The 16940-nt window shown below is 44.4% G+C and overlaps 1 protein-coding gene across 3 annotated transcripts in view; it reads left to right on the forward strand.

The window, feature by feature from the left end:
• The window catches only part of SQOR (sulfide quinone oxidoreductase), a 58482-nt gene extending 51909 nt beyond the window's left edge, over nucleotides 1-6573 (forward strand). For all 3 annotated transcript variants that reach the window (XM_032176298.2, XM_032176299.2, XM_032176300.2), the window contains exons 8-10: nucleotides 3638-3705; nucleotides 4314-4492; nucleotides 6267-6573. In XM_032176298.2, the coding sequence (XP_032032189.2) occupies nucleotides 3638-3705; nucleotides 4314-4492; nucleotides 6267-6324 (305 nt within the window). In that variant the 3' untranslated portion in view covers nucleotides 6325-6573. The remainder of the gene's footprint in view (nucleotides 1-3637; nucleotides 3706-4313; nucleotides 4493-6266) is intronic.
• Nucleotides 6574-16940: the final 10367 nt, after the last annotated feature.

A 16940-nucleotide genomic window follows, 5' to 3' on the forward strand; every position in this document is an offset into this window, starting at 1 on the left:
AGAATTTATGTGGCGAAACTACCTGTGATGTGAGGCCCAGATTACCCAGCTTTTAGCCTTCTTCAAACAAATATTTAATTCGATGTTCCAGATAGATAAGACTGAATACGACTGAACAAAAATATTCTAAGTGGAAAGTCTTGTTCCCAGTCCTGCAGTGCATCTGCGTGGCTTCCACTGTCCCCCAACCATGGAGGGAGCATCCCCATTGTTTTTACATTTGTGTCTTACAATCTGCAACCTATTCTATTGTTGCTCTAGAGCTTATTTAATGAGTCCACTCTTAATTATATCTGGGTTGTTTCCAACCCATTTTTATTCAAACAGTACCTTAATGAGTACTCTTTACCTGCTATTTAGGTTGGTGCAAAAGTAATTGAGGTTTTTGCCATTAAGAGTAATCTCTAAATTTTTGCCATTAAGAGTAATGGCAAAAACCGTAATTACTTTTGCACCAACCTAATAGTTCACCTGTGTGAAAGTCTATTTACTCTTCTCTTCAGTGTCCAAATTACAGTAGTACTAGCTTTTCCCAAGCATATCTTCATTTCTTCTTAGATTCCCTTCCCCAAATCCTCTGAGTATCCCAAGGCAATGCTACACTTTTTCCACAAATCTGTCCTTGGGTTGACTTGCCACCAAGCCTCTGTCCAGACCTTTATGCGATTGTGAGCAAGACCCATCTTGCCATGTTGAATCTGGCTTTCCGGAGCTCATGTCCCCTTCTCTGCTTCTCTCTGCCCCAGGATGCTCCTTTAATTACTCCCAGCACAGCTAAGATCAGGATGTGGCATTTAACAAAAGTTAACTGAAGGCATGGACATGATAGAAGGGGATTGTAATACAGGGCAAAAACCCAACTCCTGCACGCCTGCACCCACGCTCACTTTAAGCCTGGACGTTGAGTGACTGCTTCCTGGCTGCACAGGCCTCACCTCTCTGTGGTGGCACCCACTGGATGTCTCCACTCCTTTTCCGTTGGCCTTGATGTCCTGCTGCTGTGGCCTCCTCAAATGTTCCCAGTCCAGATTCCAAACTCTTTATGGCCCTCAAGGAGGAACACAGTTTTCCAAAAGGGAAATATGATCTTTAGAGATGTTGCTTTGCCCACAGTGAATATAGCCATTTAATTTTTTTTTCTGTTTTTTAGAGACAAGGTCTCGCTCTGTTGCCCAGGGTGGAGTATAGTAGAGTGATCACGGCTTGCTGCGGCCTTGACCTCTTGGGCTCAAGTGATCCGTCCACTTCAACCCCCCTCTCCCAAGTAGCTGGAACTGTAGGCGCGTGTCACCATACCCAGCTAATTTTTAAGTTATCTGTAGAGTTAGGGTCTCCCTATGTTGCCCAGGTCTCAAACTCCTGGGCTCAAGTGATCCTCCTGCTTTGGCTTCCCAAAATGTTGGGATTAGAGGCATTAGCCACCACGCTTGGCCTCATTTAATATGTATATATTTTTAGATGGAGTCTTGCTCTGTTGCCTAGGCTGGAGTGCAGTGGCACCATCTTGGTTCACTGCAACCTCTACCTCCCGGGTTCAAGCAATTCTCTTGTCTTAGCCTCCTGAGTAGCTGGGATTATAGGCACCTGCCACCATGCCTGGCTAATTTTTCTATTTTTAGTAGAGACGGGGTTTTACCATGTTGGCCAGGCTGGTCTTGAACTCCTGAACTCAAGTGATCCACCCACCTCAGCCTCCCAAAGTGCTGGGATTACAGGCGTGAGCCACCACACCCAGCCTCATTTAATATTTTTAAGCAGAGTTGTTTACTCTTCATTTTTTTGACCCCCACCCATTCTAGAAAAAAAATCATTGCTTCTTTGATTTGGGCATCAGCAAACCATAGCTTATGGGGCAATGCAGTCCACTGCCTGTTTTTGTATGGTGGAAGTTTTGTTTTTTCTCATTATATAATATCTTTGATTTGCCGTTGGCCCATGAGGCCTGCAATTTTTCTTTACAGAAAAAGTTTGCTAACCCCTGATTTGGGAGATTACAAAATAACCACTTTAATAAGCATTTTATAATACAAAGGTAACCTATCTTTCCTCAAAAGTGAATCCCATGTTCTACCTCTAGAGACACAAACTACTGTATCTTCATTTTATTTTATTTTTGAGACAGTCTCATTCCGTCATGCAGGCTGGAGTGCAGTGGTGCGATCTCAGCTCATTGCAACCTCTGCCTCCAGATTCAAGCAATTCTTGTGCCTCAGCCTCCTGAGTAGCTGGAATTACAGGAGCGACACCACGCCTGGCTAATTTTTTGTATTTTTAGTAGAGACAGGTTTCACCATGTTGGCCAGGCTGGTCTCAAACTCCTGGCCTCAAGTGATCTGCCCACCTTGGTCCCCCAAAGTGCTGAGATTACAGGCGTAAGCCACCATGCTCGGCCACAAACTGCTGTCTCCTTAAAAGGGTAATCTTTTTTTGTTTTTCTGAGATGGTGTCTCACTTTATCGCCAAGGGTGGAGTGCAGTGGTGCCATCTTGGCTTGCTGCAACCTCCGCAATTCTCCTGCCTCAGCCTCCTGAGTAGCTGGGATTACAGGCATGTACCACCATGCCTGACTAATTTTTGTATTTTTAGTAGAGATGGGGTTTCATCATATTGGCCAGGCTGGCCTTGAACTCCTGACCTCAAATCGTCCACTTTCCTCGGCCTCCCAAAGTGTTGGGATTACAGGCATGAGCCACCGTGCCCATCTGGGCAGTCTTAATTATTCAAAATTGGACACAAACTGGGTTTGGATTATATGAAGAAACTATTACTAATAGTTTGGGGGTGTGAAAATACTGTGGGTTTGTGTTAAGAAAATTCCCCATCAGAGATACAGACAGGAAGATTTATGAGTGAATTGATGTGATATCTGCTCTAAAAATACAGCAGGAAAAAAAATAGCGTGTGTGATGAGATGGATGAAACAAAACGATGGAGTTTGAACATTTTCCTAATAAAAAAGGCAGTCTCCCAACTCTTGCCAAAGAGAAACAAAAACAAATCCCGATGTATGTATCTATCTATCTGTGTTTGTTTGTCTTGTCTATCTATCTAGGAAAGAGAGAGAGAGATGGAAATACGGGTAGATCTATATATCTATATCTATATCCACAGCTATAGCTATAGCTATATCTATATCTATATCCACAGCTATAGCTATAGCTATATCTATATCCACCTGGTCCTGCCTCAGCCAGGACCGTCCAGTAGAGAGGAAGGCGTGCTTTGTCTTATTGGAAATGCCTGGGGCTACTAATCCAGACTGCCTGTGAACAGGGACACAGGGATAACCTGCGTGGCCAGGAACACTGACTAAGTAGACACACAGACTAAGTTGACAGCCTCAACCCCAGGAGGAGAGGCAGTGGGTTTGGGGTAGGTCCATCCTTACAGCTGCACTGGAGAGAGTCGGCTCTTTCGTTTCAAACCCATGGAAACACATGCGCGGGCCTTTCATGAATTAAAGAACCTCCTCCGGTAGTCAGAATTTCAAGTAGTAAGAAGGTCGTGTTCTAGTCACAGTCTCGAGGGATGGGAAATGGAATCTTCTTAACTTGTTTACATGAAAGTTATTTGCAAATTAGTTTTCATGGAAAACCTAGATGCTTATATTTTTCTGACTTTCCCATTTCTCTTATAGCTGCCCAGTCAGGAATACTTGATAGAACAATTTCTGTGATTATGAAGAATCAAACACCAACAAAGAAGGTTTGTATGCCTTGTAAGAATCACTGTCTCAATGATCATCTTCCATTCTGTGTAAAAGTAGTGTTTTCCCACAATTTTGCACTTTCTTTTCTTTCTTTTGAGATGGAGTTTTGCTCTTGTTGCCCAGGCTGGAGTGCGATGGCACGATCTCGGCTCACCGCAACCACCACCTCCTGGTTCAAGCAATTCTCCTGCCTCAGCCTCCTGAATAGCTGGAATTACAGGCATGCGCCACCACGCCTGGCTAATTTTTTGTGTTTTTAGTAGAGATGGGGTTTCTCCATGTTGGTCAGGCTCGTCTCAAACTCCTGACCTCAGGTGATCCGCCCGCCTTGGCCTCCCAAAGTGCTGGGATTACAGGTGTGAGCCACCGTGCCTGGCCCAGTTTTGCACTTTCTTAATTAGTGTCTCCAATATGGGCATTTCTGTTTTTGCCATTAGTACTATTTTTTTGTAATATAATTTACATTTTTCACAGTACAAAAAGTTAGAATATACAGAAAAGAAAAAAATATATAACCACTCACAGCAAATAATAAATTCTATCGTGTTAATATAGTACCATGAAAAAAATCTACTTCCCAACTCAGTCTGATTTACAATTTTAGTATGATGGCTACACATCATGTCCACTGGTGACTGGCTACAACCGTGTGATTCTTGCCGAGTTTGACTACAAAGCGGAGCCGCTAGAAACCTTCCCCTTTGATCAAAGCAAAGAGCGCCTTTCCATGTATCTCATGAAAGCTGACCTGATGCCTTTCCTGTATTGGAATATGATGCTAAGGTAAGTGCACTGCCTGGTTCCTGGATGAGGAAAGGGATTTGTAGCACATCTCCACCCACAGGGGATGTGGCCTCTTTTCTTCATTATTAGGGGTGACCAAGTGTTCTGTCTTCCATGCTCTAGGCCCTCTTTTGCTGCTGGATAAATAATAATAGTAAATCACTTTCACATATCAAGTACTTCTATGATCTGCTACCTTACTTTTTTTTTTTTTTTTTTTTGAGACAGAGTCTTGCTCTGTTGCCCAGGTTGGAGTGCAGTGGCACGATCTTGGCTCACTGCAACCTCCACTTCCTCGGTTCATGCAATTTTCCTGCCCCGGCCTCCTGAGTAGCTGGGATTACAGTTGCCTGCCACCACGCCTGGCTAATTTTTATATTTTTAGTAGAGACAGGTCTCTACTAAATGTTGGCCAGGCTGGTCTCAAACTCCCAACCTCAAGTGATCCACCTGCCTTGGTCTCCCAAAGTGTTGGGATTACAGGCGTGAGCGACCGCTCCTGGCCCCTTACCTTTGTTTTTATTATGTTATGGGAAAAACCAAATAGTGAGTAAGAGCACAGACTTTGGAGTCAGACTTGCATTTGAGTCATACTTCTGCCATTAGCATGGCAGAAGTCATTAGCAATGTCATCATGGCCATTAGCAGTGTCATGCTATTAGCATGACATACATAGCTGTGTGTCCCAGGAAAAGTTCTGTTTAATTTAATTTAAACACTCTCTGTGTTTAAATTTCTCATCTGAAAAATGACAGTAACATTGCCTGCCTCACAAGATGGAGGTTAATGAGATAACACATAAAGAGGCAGGTACATATAGGGATTCAATAAGTAAATAGAGTAATAAAAACGAGCAATTCCTCTTCCTCTTTTTTTTTTTGAGGCAAGGTCTTGCCCTGCCACCCAGGCTGGAGTGCAGTGGTGCGATCTCAGCTCACTGCAACCTCCACCTCCCGGGTTCAAGCAATTCTCCTGCCTCAGCCTCCCAAGTAGCTGGGATTACAGGAATGTGCCACCATGCCCAGCTAATTTTTGTATTTTTAGTAGAGACAGGGTTTTGCCATGTTGGCCAGGCTGGTCTCAAACTCCTGGCCTCAAATGATCCATCTGCCTCAGCTTCCCAAAGTGCTGGGATTACAGGTGTGAGCCACTGCACCCAGCCACTCTTCTTCATTCTAAAAGCTGATGACTTCATTTGACTTTTGCAAACCCATATGAGAGAGAAATCAGGGTGTCTACATCAGTGGTCCTGAACCAAGAGTGATCTTCGTACCCCTTGCTGCCCCAGGGACATTTGATGATTTCTGGAGACACTTTTTGGTTGTTACAACTGGAGGGGTGCTACTTGCATTTAGTGAGCAGAGGCCAGGGATACTGCTAAACATCCTATCATGCCAGGTCAGCCCCCAACAGCAAAGAATTACCTGGTCCAAAATATCAATAGGGCCAAGATTGCAAAATCCTGACCTACAGTTTATTATGAGCTAGTGAAAGCAGAAAGAGTAGCAGTTTGCATGTAGTAGAGGCTTTAGACACATTTGCCAAATTGAGTCAGCACATCCAGGCTCACACAGCAAGTCTATGTCAAAGCTTAGGACTGGAAGTAGGTTGTCCCCTCCTAGTCATGGGATCTTTCCAACTCACTAGACAATCTTGCTTTATGTGCTGATAAACATGCTCTGTGAGCAGCCTGGCTTCCCTTTCAGCATCCTCCTGCCCGAAGTCGCCCCATCTCTGTTGCTGCAGGTACATTTTTTTGTGTTATTTCTTACAGGGGTTACTGGGGAGGACCAGCGTTTCTGCGCAAGTTGTTTCATCTAGGTATGAGTTAAGGGTGGCTCAGCACTTGCTCATCTTGGATGGCTTTTGGGCCAAAACTGATCACCGAATGACCAAGAGCAGCACGAAGGACTTGGAACCTATCCTTGTAAAGAATTTCTTGATGGATAATGGTGACCAAATGCCTCCCTTTTCAGTACCTTTGAACAGCAACCATGTGGGCTACTCATGATGGGCTTGATTCTTTGGGAATAATACAATGAAATAATACTTTTATTTTCTGAATAAAAGTTTGTCACTGATTGTGTTCTATGAGAAAATTTTATCTTGGCTGGTAGGGATGAAAAGTTCCAGCACTTGGGAGAAAAAATATGGTGATGGTGGGCTAGCTTATGTGTTATCTACTGTGAGTATTCAGCTGACAGCTGGCATAATTTCACAGAGCCTATTTGGATTCACTGAAAAGGGTCATTCCAGGGACAATATTGTTTCAAACATAGTGTGCAGTAGCCCTGAACATGTGCTGCTTAGAACTCCTGCCACGGGAGCACAGTGGAGTAAGAGCCCAGCTGCCACCCCTCTTGTTCCACCACCCTGTTTATGCTAAGGCCATGCTTTCTTCCAGCCAGAGACTGAACATGGTGGGGCGTCAGTGCTGGCCCATTCCTTGGAATGTGGGACTTCTCTAACTGGACAACTTTAGCTCCAGGACCCCCCATCAGCCTGGCTAAAACTTCCTTAGAACTGTGCTGTGTCTGACGTTCTTCTATCCAGTCCTCCTTCCTTCCCCCTCTGTTTTCATACGTGTCCATCTGGCACGGTGGTGTGAAGGCCCGCCTTGCCTTCTCCTGTTCCGTCTCCTTTATCCTTCCTAGCCATTTCCCCCACTAAATCTCCTGCAGACCTAGTTCTCTCCAGGCACCTGTTTCTCAGGGAACCTACACACAGTGAGACTGGGGTTAGAGGAATCCTGATGTGTATAGCAAGCATTTGCTAGATTCAGTCCCAATTTTGCCAACGAGGTTTTGAATGAGTTTGTACTAGAGATATTGCAGGAAATAGTTACAGTTTATTTGAAGTTCAGCAGTGGCTTAAAAATAATTTGTATTCTATTAGTTTATTGTAGAAGTTCACAGCCTCAGTTCAATCTGGCATTTTAAAGCTGTGAACATTTCATATTTATAAACTCCCCCAAAGGGAAAGGCATAGCAGTTTATACAATGCTTTTTTTTTTTTTTTTTTTTTGAGACGGAGTCTCGCTCTGTCGCCCAGGCTGGAGTGCAGTGGCGCGATCTCAGCTCACTGCAAGCTCCGCCTCCTGGGTTCACGCCATTCTCCTGCCTCAGCCTCCCGAGTAGCTGGGACTACAGGCGCCCGCTACCACGCCCGGCTAATTTTTTTGTATTTTTAGTAGGGACAAGGTTTCACCGTGTTACCCAGGATGGTTTCAATCTCCTGACCTCATGATTCACCTGCCTCAGCCTCCCAAAGTGCTGGGATTACAGGCCTGAGCCACCACACCCCACCACAATGCCTTAGATTTTTATAAGTTTAGAGTTCAAACCCTTTTATGTGTTACTAGATTGCCAAGTCTGTTTTCCTAGAGTTCTCTCGATGATGTTAGAAACTTTGGGCATTCACTCACTCATTCAACAAATATTTATTGAGCATATACTACCTGCTAAGTACTATTCTTGGCCCAGGGCATACTGTGTTGAACCAGACAAATAAGGGCCCTATCCACATTTTTGTGGTGCCTGTGATAGTTTCCTCTTCTTTTCTTGGGATGCCAAGGGAGCTTGTTGAGTGAGGTCCTGGCTTGATTAGGGAAGTAGACTGTCTTCAGTGGCATACATTCTGGGGGCGGGCAGGGCACTAACTGCTCTAGCAGCAGGCCCCTAGCCTGGCAACAGGGGTAGAAGATGTTCTCTAGGGTGTCCACACATCCTGGTTTGCCTGGGATAGTTCTGTTTAACACCTATTGTCCTGGCATAACTAAATAGTGTCCCCTTTAGCTCTCCAAGATGTCGCAGTTTAGACAATAGATATACGAGCACTCTGGGGATCACCTCCCACCCCCCAGTCCCAGAATGGGAGAGTAGTCCTACGAATGGTGCTAATACAGGACTTGTCACCTCATTGGCTTTTCCATGGTGCTCATGAGACAAGCAGGAGTAGGATTAGTCTGCCTTGTTCTCTGAGTCCTGGCAAAGAAACTCCATCCCTTTATGGAGTTCCTGCCTGAGACCGCTGCTGCCTGGCTCCTGGTGGGCTGCTCACTCTCTCAGGCATGGAAGTCAGGGAGAGCTGGGGGCTGTTCACCTCTAATGGTTCTCCCCTGCATGGTCTAGGAAGGCTTGGGGATAATCCAGTTGGGACTCTCTCCCTGGATGTAGACAACAGTGCTGGCAAGGTAAGTTTCTGCATTTTCAGAGAATGGGGCTGTGATTCCTGGGAATGGCTGAGGCTCCAGGTGGAGTAACTTTGAAATCCCTTGCAGAGTTATCTCGAGCCTCCTGGGTTTGTTGATGATGATGCATTCTGAATGAAACCTTCAAGCATCAGGGAATTGATTCCAGGTTCACATTATGCTGGGTAGGATGTATTGCCAAGGCTGGAGACAGCAGTGACCATGACTGGACAGTTTTCTTTCCCCTGAGCTGGGAAAGACAAAATGTGCTGAATTCCAGAAAAGCTTAGCCTTTGAAACCTTATCCACAAATGTGGGGTGCCAAGGGAGAAGGCTTCCCTTGCCACTGCTGCCATAATTAGGAGTGGGCAGCAGGAAGAGGTAAGACCAGGGTAGGGATAAGGGTAGTGATTTCTTCAAGGGTGTTACCTTGGGGTGGGGAGGAGGTTGTAGATCCCACCCTACAGAGGGCTCCAAAGTCAGGCCTTCAGGATCCTTAAGTGACATGGTGCTGAGACTGCCGACTTGGGGAATCTCTTTAAACCCTCCATCCCTTTTCTCCAGAGCTTCTTCCTTCTAATTCCTGCTTTGGTGTTAGCCATGGGTGAACTGTGGGTGTAATAACAGAGCTGAGATTGTAGTTTAGGGGCCACTGGGGTACAGGGAAGCAGGCTAGGCTTAAGTTGACTTGGGGATCACAGCGTTTGAGATTTAATATAATTTTTTGGGATATTAACTTTTTTTTTTTTTTTTAGAGGGAGTCTTGCTCTGTCACCCAAGCTGGAGTGCAGTGGCCTGATCTCGGCTCACTGCAACCTCTGCCTCCCGGGTTCAAGTGATTCTACTGCCTCAGCCTCCCAAGTATCTGAGACTACAGGTGCTTGCCACCATACCGGGCTAATTTTTGTATTTTTAGTAAAGATGGGGTTTCTCCACGTTGGCCAGGCTGGTCTTGAACTCTTGACCTCAGGTGACTGGGCTGCCTTGGCCTCCCAAAGTGCTGGGACTACAGGTGTGAGCCACCGTGCCCAGCTGATATTAACATTTTAAATGCTTTTTTTCCTTGTCAAAATCTTGTAGAGAATTTAGAGAACAGGTGTAAACAACAGGACTAAAAATCACTTCCACATTTGCCACCCAGTTATAATAACCAGTAACATGTTGATGTCTCTCAATTGATCTAATATGATTACATATCAAGTTTCTGAAAACTGAAACAGCGTGACATTGTAAGTAGTGTTCTGTGGCCTAGCATCTTATGCTTAATAGACACTGAAGACACAGTGGTTGGTTGTGGAGAGGAGGTAATCGGAGCAATCTCTCAAGGAGCACAGGGCACTTGTGCCTGCTGAGAAAACTGCTCATTAACCAATTAATGTAACATATATATGTCATGTGCTAAGTAGGGTATTGGTACATAATCAGCATTAGGTATTTTTCTCATGTAATTCTTCTTTTGTTTTTTGAGACAGAGTCTCCCTCCATTGCCCAGACTGGAGTGCAGTGGCATAATCTCTGCTCACTGCAACGTCCGCCTCCCAGGCTCAGCCTCCCAAGTAGCTGGGATTACAGGTCTGTGCTGCCACGCCCAGCAAATTTTTTTTTTTTTTTTTTTTTTTTTGTATTTTTAGTACAGATGGTGTTTCACCATGTTGGCCCAAATGGTCTCAAACTCCTGACCCCAAATGATCCACCCGCCTCGGCCTCCCAAATTGCTGGGATTACAGGCATGAGCCACTGCGCCTGGTCTTTTTCTCATGTAATTCTTACAACAGCCTTGCAGGAGAAATGATCAAAGACATGGAATATTACTCCTTTTGAGAAAGGTGGCTTCTGTAATGCAATGTATAAAGGTAGCTCCTCTGGATTTTTTGGTTTTAAATGCAGTGGTTAACTGTTCCGACATTAAAACAAAGTTCCCCCTTCACATCCTAAGACCACAGAGTTTTGTTCAGGATGGGCCCCCTGTGATCATCTAAGGGAGGGAAAAAAAATGCTTTGGATAAGATGAAGCCTTTTGAGTGGATTAAGGAAAACTATATTTCTCTGGTTAGGTTAACTGTCAAGTAGCTAAGAAAATTGCATGTCTATATGCTGGAAGAAGTCAAGGTTAACATTTGGCAATAGATAGGTAGAAAGGTCACAATAAGCAATTGAGAAGAAGACGGATGGTGAAATACCAGGCAGTTTTCTTCCTCAATATGGATTTTTTAAAAGTAATTTCCCTGGAGTATAGCATGCTATGAACAATCCTAAATTAGGTCATAACTTTCCATATTTGCATGAAGTAAAACTCTGTGATTGCATCCCTCAGGTACAATTTGGGGCCACTCCCAGGCCTATAGTAGAACAGAAGCTGCAGAAGGGCAGGTCCTCTGGTGTATACTAGGTACCAGCTGTGTCGGGTTTTTTTGAGAAGCAGCCGATAGAACAGACGACTAGGAGCCCCAGACCTGGATTTGGATCCTGGCTCTCCCACCGACCCCTGCCTGAGAGTGTCCAGCTTAAGCATATTAGTCAGCATTTCCTCACCTGCAGGATGGGTAATAATGCCATTTCCACAGAGTTCATATGAGGGTGAAGTAAATCAAAGGAAAGCTCTGCGCACTTTGGCACCTAGACGGTAGCTACTGTTAACTCTAGGAGTCCAACAAAGCATTCACAGATATAACTCCCCCTGAAACTGGAAATTTCTATCAGTCCTGCAGAAATGGGATCATGACAGGGGTTTCCAGCATCCTTGCACTAGTCAAAGGGCGGGCAGATTCTGTTACTTGCCACCCTTACATCTCTCTGCCTCATTTCAGACTTTCAGCATCGGGAAATTCCCAGTGTTACAGATTCACCAATGTCGGGTAGTGGGTAAAAGTGCAGGTGTGGATCCGGCCTCTGGGTCTGAATCCTAGATTTGCTTCTCATTGAGTGTATGGACTAGGGGAAGTCATTTCAACTCTCTAGGTCCCAGTTTTCTCTCTTTTTTTTTTTCTTTGGAGAAGGAGTCTCAGTCTGTTGCTCAGGCTGGAGTGCAGGGGTGCCATCTCGGGTCACTGCAACCTCTGCCCTCCAGGTTCAATTGATCCTCCTGCCTCAGCCTTGCCAGTAGCAGGGACTACAGGCACGGACCACTACATCTGGCTAATTTTTTTTGCCTGCCTGCCTGCCTGCCTGCCTTCCTTCCTTCCGTCATTCCTTCCTTCCTTCCTTCCTTCCTTCCTTCCTTCCTTCCTTCCTTCTTCCTTCCTTCTTTCCTTTTTTTTTTTTTTGAGTCAGGGTCTTGCTCTGTAGCCCAGGTTGGAGTGCAATGGTGAGACCTCGGCTCCCTGCAACCTCTGCCTCCCAGGTTCAAGTGATCTTTCTGCCTCAGCCTCTGGAGTAGCTGGGACTACAGGCCCCCACAGCCATGCCTGGCTAATTTTTGTATTTTTAGTAGAGATGAGGTTTCACCATGTTGGCCAGGCTGGTCTTGAACTCCTCACCGCAAGTGATCTGCTTCCTTTCTTTCTCACTCTTTTTCTTTCTTTCTCGCTCTCTTTCTCTCCTTCCTTTCTTTCTCTTTTTCCTTCCTTTCTTTCCTCCCTTCCTCCCTCCCTTCCTTCCTTCCTTTCCTCCTCCTCCTTCTTCTTCTCCTTCTCCTCCCTTCCCTCCCTCCCTCCCTCCCTTCCTTCCTCTTTCTTTCTTCTTTCTTTCTTTCTTTTCTTTCTTTCTTTCTTTCTTTCTTTCTTTCTTTCTTTCTTTCTTTCTTTCTTCTTTCTTTCCTTCCTTTCTTTCTTTCTTTCTTTCTTTCTTTCTTTCTTTCTTTCTTTCTTTCTTCTCTTTCCTTTCTCTTTCTTTTTCATTTCCTTTCTTCCTTCACTTCTTCCTTTCTTCCCTTCCTTCCCTTCTTCCCTTCCTTCCCTTCTTCCCTTTCTTCTCCTTCTTCCTTTCTTTGTTTTTCTTCTTTCTTCCTTTTTCAAGACACAGTCTCACTGTTGCCTAGACTGAAGTGCAGTAGTGTGATTTCGACTCACTGCAACCTCCGTCTCCTGAGGCTCAAGTGATCCTCCAGGCTCAGCCTCCCGTGTAGCTGGGAACACAAGTGCACACCACCATGCCTGAATAATTTTACTTTTTGTAGAGACAAGATCTGTGTTGCCCAGGCTGGTCTTAAATTCCTCGGCTCAAGCAATTCCCACACCTTGGCCTCCCAAAGTGCTGGGATTACAGGCATGATAGTTTTCTTATCTATAAATTGGGGACTAAAATAGCATCTACCTTGCTGAGTTATTATGGAGATTAAATATGTCAAATACTTCTTACATAATGCTAATCAAATACCAAGTACTGTTCTAGTTATAAGCTATTATTAATTGCCTCAAGTCAATCAAAATTGACTGGCTGCTTCCTCGTGACTTGTAATGAGATATCCCATAGAAACAGATGGGCTCCTTTCCTGGAGTGAAATCCATCTGACCCAAGGTGTGTGGACTCTGACAGGTTTAGCTTATGGAAGGCCCTTTGTATTCAACCTCTCTTTATCTCAAATCGATTCCTCTTTCCAGGGTATATAAAAACATACCATAGAGGCTGGGTGCAGTGGCTTCATGCCTGTAATCCCAGCACTTTGGGACACTGAGGAGGGAGGATCAGTTGAGGTCAGGAGTTTGAGACCAACCTGGCCAACATGGCAAAACCCTGTCTCTACTAAAAATACAAAAAAAAAAAAAAGCTCGGTGTCCTGGTGCATGCCTGTAGTCCCAGCTACTTGGGAGGCTGAGGCAGGAGAATCACTTGAACCCTAGGAGGCGGAATCACTTGAACCCGGGAGGCGGAGGTTGCAGTGAGCCGAGACTGTGCCACTGCACTCCAGCCTGGGCGACAGAGTGAGACTGTCTCAAAAAAAAAACCCTCAGAAAACATACATACCATAGAGACATACTATTAGAAATACTGTTTGTTATGGAGGATCAATGAATAAAAAAATTTCTTATTAGTCACTCACATAAACATTTTACTTCTTGTGCATCTAGTATAGGTAGGGCTCTGGGGATTCATAGAGGAAAGCCTTTGCCCTCAGTGAGATCTGTTTAATTACTTATGTGTCTATCATGTGAATTGCCAAGACAGATGTCCTATCTGTATGTTCTGATAGCATATTGTAGAATATCCCACTGGCTTAGACATTCAGGGAAAATAAGAGGAAGTTTGAGCTGAATTCCTAAACTAGTCAGAGCTCATTTGGTTGTAAGTGACAGAAATCCAACCCACATAAGCCTATGCAAAAAAGGGAATTTGTTGGCTCATGTAACTGGGAAATCTAAGGGTAGACTTCAGGTATGGCTGGATCCAGGAGTCAAATAATATAGTTACAGCGCTGTCTCTCTTCATCTCCCAATTCTTTTTCCCTCTGAGTCATATATATATATTTTTTGAGACAGAGTCTCACTCTGTCACCCAGGCTGAAGGTGGTGGTGCCATCTCGACTCATTGCAACTGCCTCCCAGGTTCAACTGATTCTCATGCCTCAGCCTCTGGAGTAGCTGGCATTACAGGCCTGCACCACCATGCCTGGCTAATTTTTGTATTTTTAGTAGAGATGGGGTTTCGCCATGTTGGTCAGTCTGGTCTTGAACTCCTGACTTCAAGTGATCCACCCACCTCCGGCCTCCCAAAGTGTTGGGATTACAGGTGTGAACCACCACCCCTGGCCATCTCTGAGTCTCTCTTCTACTGTAGACACATTTTCTCAGTGTGGCCAGGGAACAGGGCTATGTTCATGTCCTCTCTGATTGGTCTCTTTGGAGGAAAGCAACAAACTTTGCTTTCTAAGTGTTCATAGATCAATTTTAGGTGAGGATTATCATTATCACCTGATAAATAAATGTGTTTTCCTTATCCGAATGAGTACAGGGATTTGTCATCTTTTGTTCAGTGCTGTACTAGTAGGACCTAGAAGAGGATATATGGCACACAGTAAGTACTCAGTAAATATTTGTTGAATAACTGAATGAATTAGCTAAATTTTTGTCATTGCCCACTTCATATCTAGGGGAGTGGTTTGCTACCCAAAGAAGGACATTGGAAGAAAAATGTTCTGAGCAATGCCAGACCATTATTATCTCTGTGGTCCTGAACCAAGAGCAAGACTTGGCCAAACAGGAGTGGAAATAGGGAATTTCCCAGGCACAGGGAATAGTATATGTAAAGGGGTAGAGGTAAGGGGATGCAGGACCTAGAGTTAGTTTGGTGGGGGTGGACTACCAGAACACATGAAGACAGGCTGGGAAGCAGTCTTTTGAAGGCCCTTGGGCTGCATTTTTTTCTGTTGCTTTTGTTCCTTCAGCCCTGCCCTTCACTTTCTGCACATTGCCCTGTGCCCCAGGAGGCTAACAGGCATGGCATCAATGTCCTCTCCTGATTATCTGGTTTCTGGTTGGGTTTGGCCAATGGAGGGTGTTGGTAGGAGATGGGAGAGAGGGAGGAGAGTAAGATTGGCCTTTTTATTAGTCTGGCTCCCTCCCTGCAGGGCTGTCTTGGCCCCATGATGAGGGAAGAACGGAAGTTAAGAATATACGTTTATGGCCGGGCACAGCAGCTCATGCCTGTAATCCCAGGACTTTGGGAAGCTGAGGCAGGTGGATCACTTGAGGTCAGGAGTTCAAGAACAGTCTGGCCGACATAGCAAAACTCTGTCTCTACTAAAAATACAAAAAATTAGCTGGGTGTGGTGGTGGGTGCCTGTAATCCCAGTTACTGGGGAGGCTGAAGCAGGAGAATCGCTTGAACCCAGGAGGTAGAGGTTGCCATGAGCCAAGATGGCACCACTGCACTCCAACCTGAGCGACAAAGCAAGACTCCGTTTCAAAAAAAAAAAAAAAAGAAAAAGAAAAAGAAAGAATATACATTTAGAAATCCTTATAGCAATTTGATAGAGAATTTTATCTTTTGAATCTAATATGGGTTGAGGATCCCTAATCTGAAAATCTGAAATCTTAAATGCTCCAAAATCTGAAACTTTTTGAGGGCTGACATGATGCCACAAATGGAAAACTTCATACCTGACCTCATGTGGATAGGTTGCAGTCAAAACTTTATTTCGTGAGCAAAATTATTAAAAATATTGTACAAAATTATCGTCAGGCTATGGGTAATGGTACACCTAATACAATGAATTTCGTGTTAGATTTAGGTCCCATCCCCAGCATATCTTATTATGCACAGTAGATGCAAATATTCCAAAATCTGAAAAAATCGGAAATCCAAAACACTTCTGGTCCCAAGCATTTCAGATTAAGGGATACTTAATTTGTAATTAAAAACACTTGGGCTTGTACTCTCGGTGGGTTTTCTCATCTCATTGTTTCCTAATAGTTTTTTTTTTTTTTTTTTTTTTTATACTTTAGGGTTTTAGGGTACATGTGCACAATGTGCAGGTTTGGTACATATGTATCCATGTGCCATGTTGATTTCCTGCACCCATTAACTCGTCATTTAGCATTAGGTGTATCTCCTAATGCTGTCCCTCCCCCCTCCCCCAACCCCACAACAGTCCCCGGAGTGTGATGTTCCCCTTCCTGTGTCCATGAGTTCTCATTGTTCAATTCCCACCTATGAGTGAGAGCATGCGGTGTTTGGTTTTTTGTCCTTGCGATAGTTTACTGAGAATGATGTTTTCCAGTTTCATCCATGTCCCTACAAAGGACACGAACTCATCATTTTTTATGGCTGCATAGTATTCCATGGTGTATATGTGCCACATTTTCTTAATCCAGTCTATCGTTGTTGGACATTTGGGTTGGTTCCAACTCTTTGCTATTGTGAATAGTGCCGCAATAAACATACGTGTGCATGTGTCTTTATAGCAGCATGATTTATAGTCCTTTGGGTATATACCCAGTAATGGGATGGCTGGGTCAAATGGTATTTCTAGTTCGAGATCCCTGAGGAATCGCCACACTGACTTCCACAATGGTTGAACTAGTTTACAGTCCCACCAACAGTGTAAAAGTGTTCCTATTTCTCCACATCCTCTCCAGCACCTATTGTTTCCTGATTTTTTAATGATGGCCATTCTAACTGGTGTGAGATGGTATCTCACTGTGGTTTTGATTTGCATTTCTCTGATGGCCAGTGATGATGAGCATTTCTTCATGTGTTTTTTGGCTGCATAAATGTCTTCTTTTGAGAAGTGTCTGTTCATGTCCTCTGCCCACTTTTTGATGGGGTTGTTTGTTTTTTTCTTATAAATTTGTTTGAGTTCATTGTAGATTCTGGATATTAGCC

Source organism: Hylobates moloch, unplaced genomic scaffold, assembly GCF_009828535.3.
Source record: "Hylobates moloch isolate HMO894 unplaced genomic scaffold, HMol_V3 SCAFFOLD_14, whole genome shotgun sequence".
Lineage (NCBI taxonomy): Eukaryota > Metazoa > Chordata > Mammalia > Primates > Hylobatidae > Hylobates > Hylobates moloch.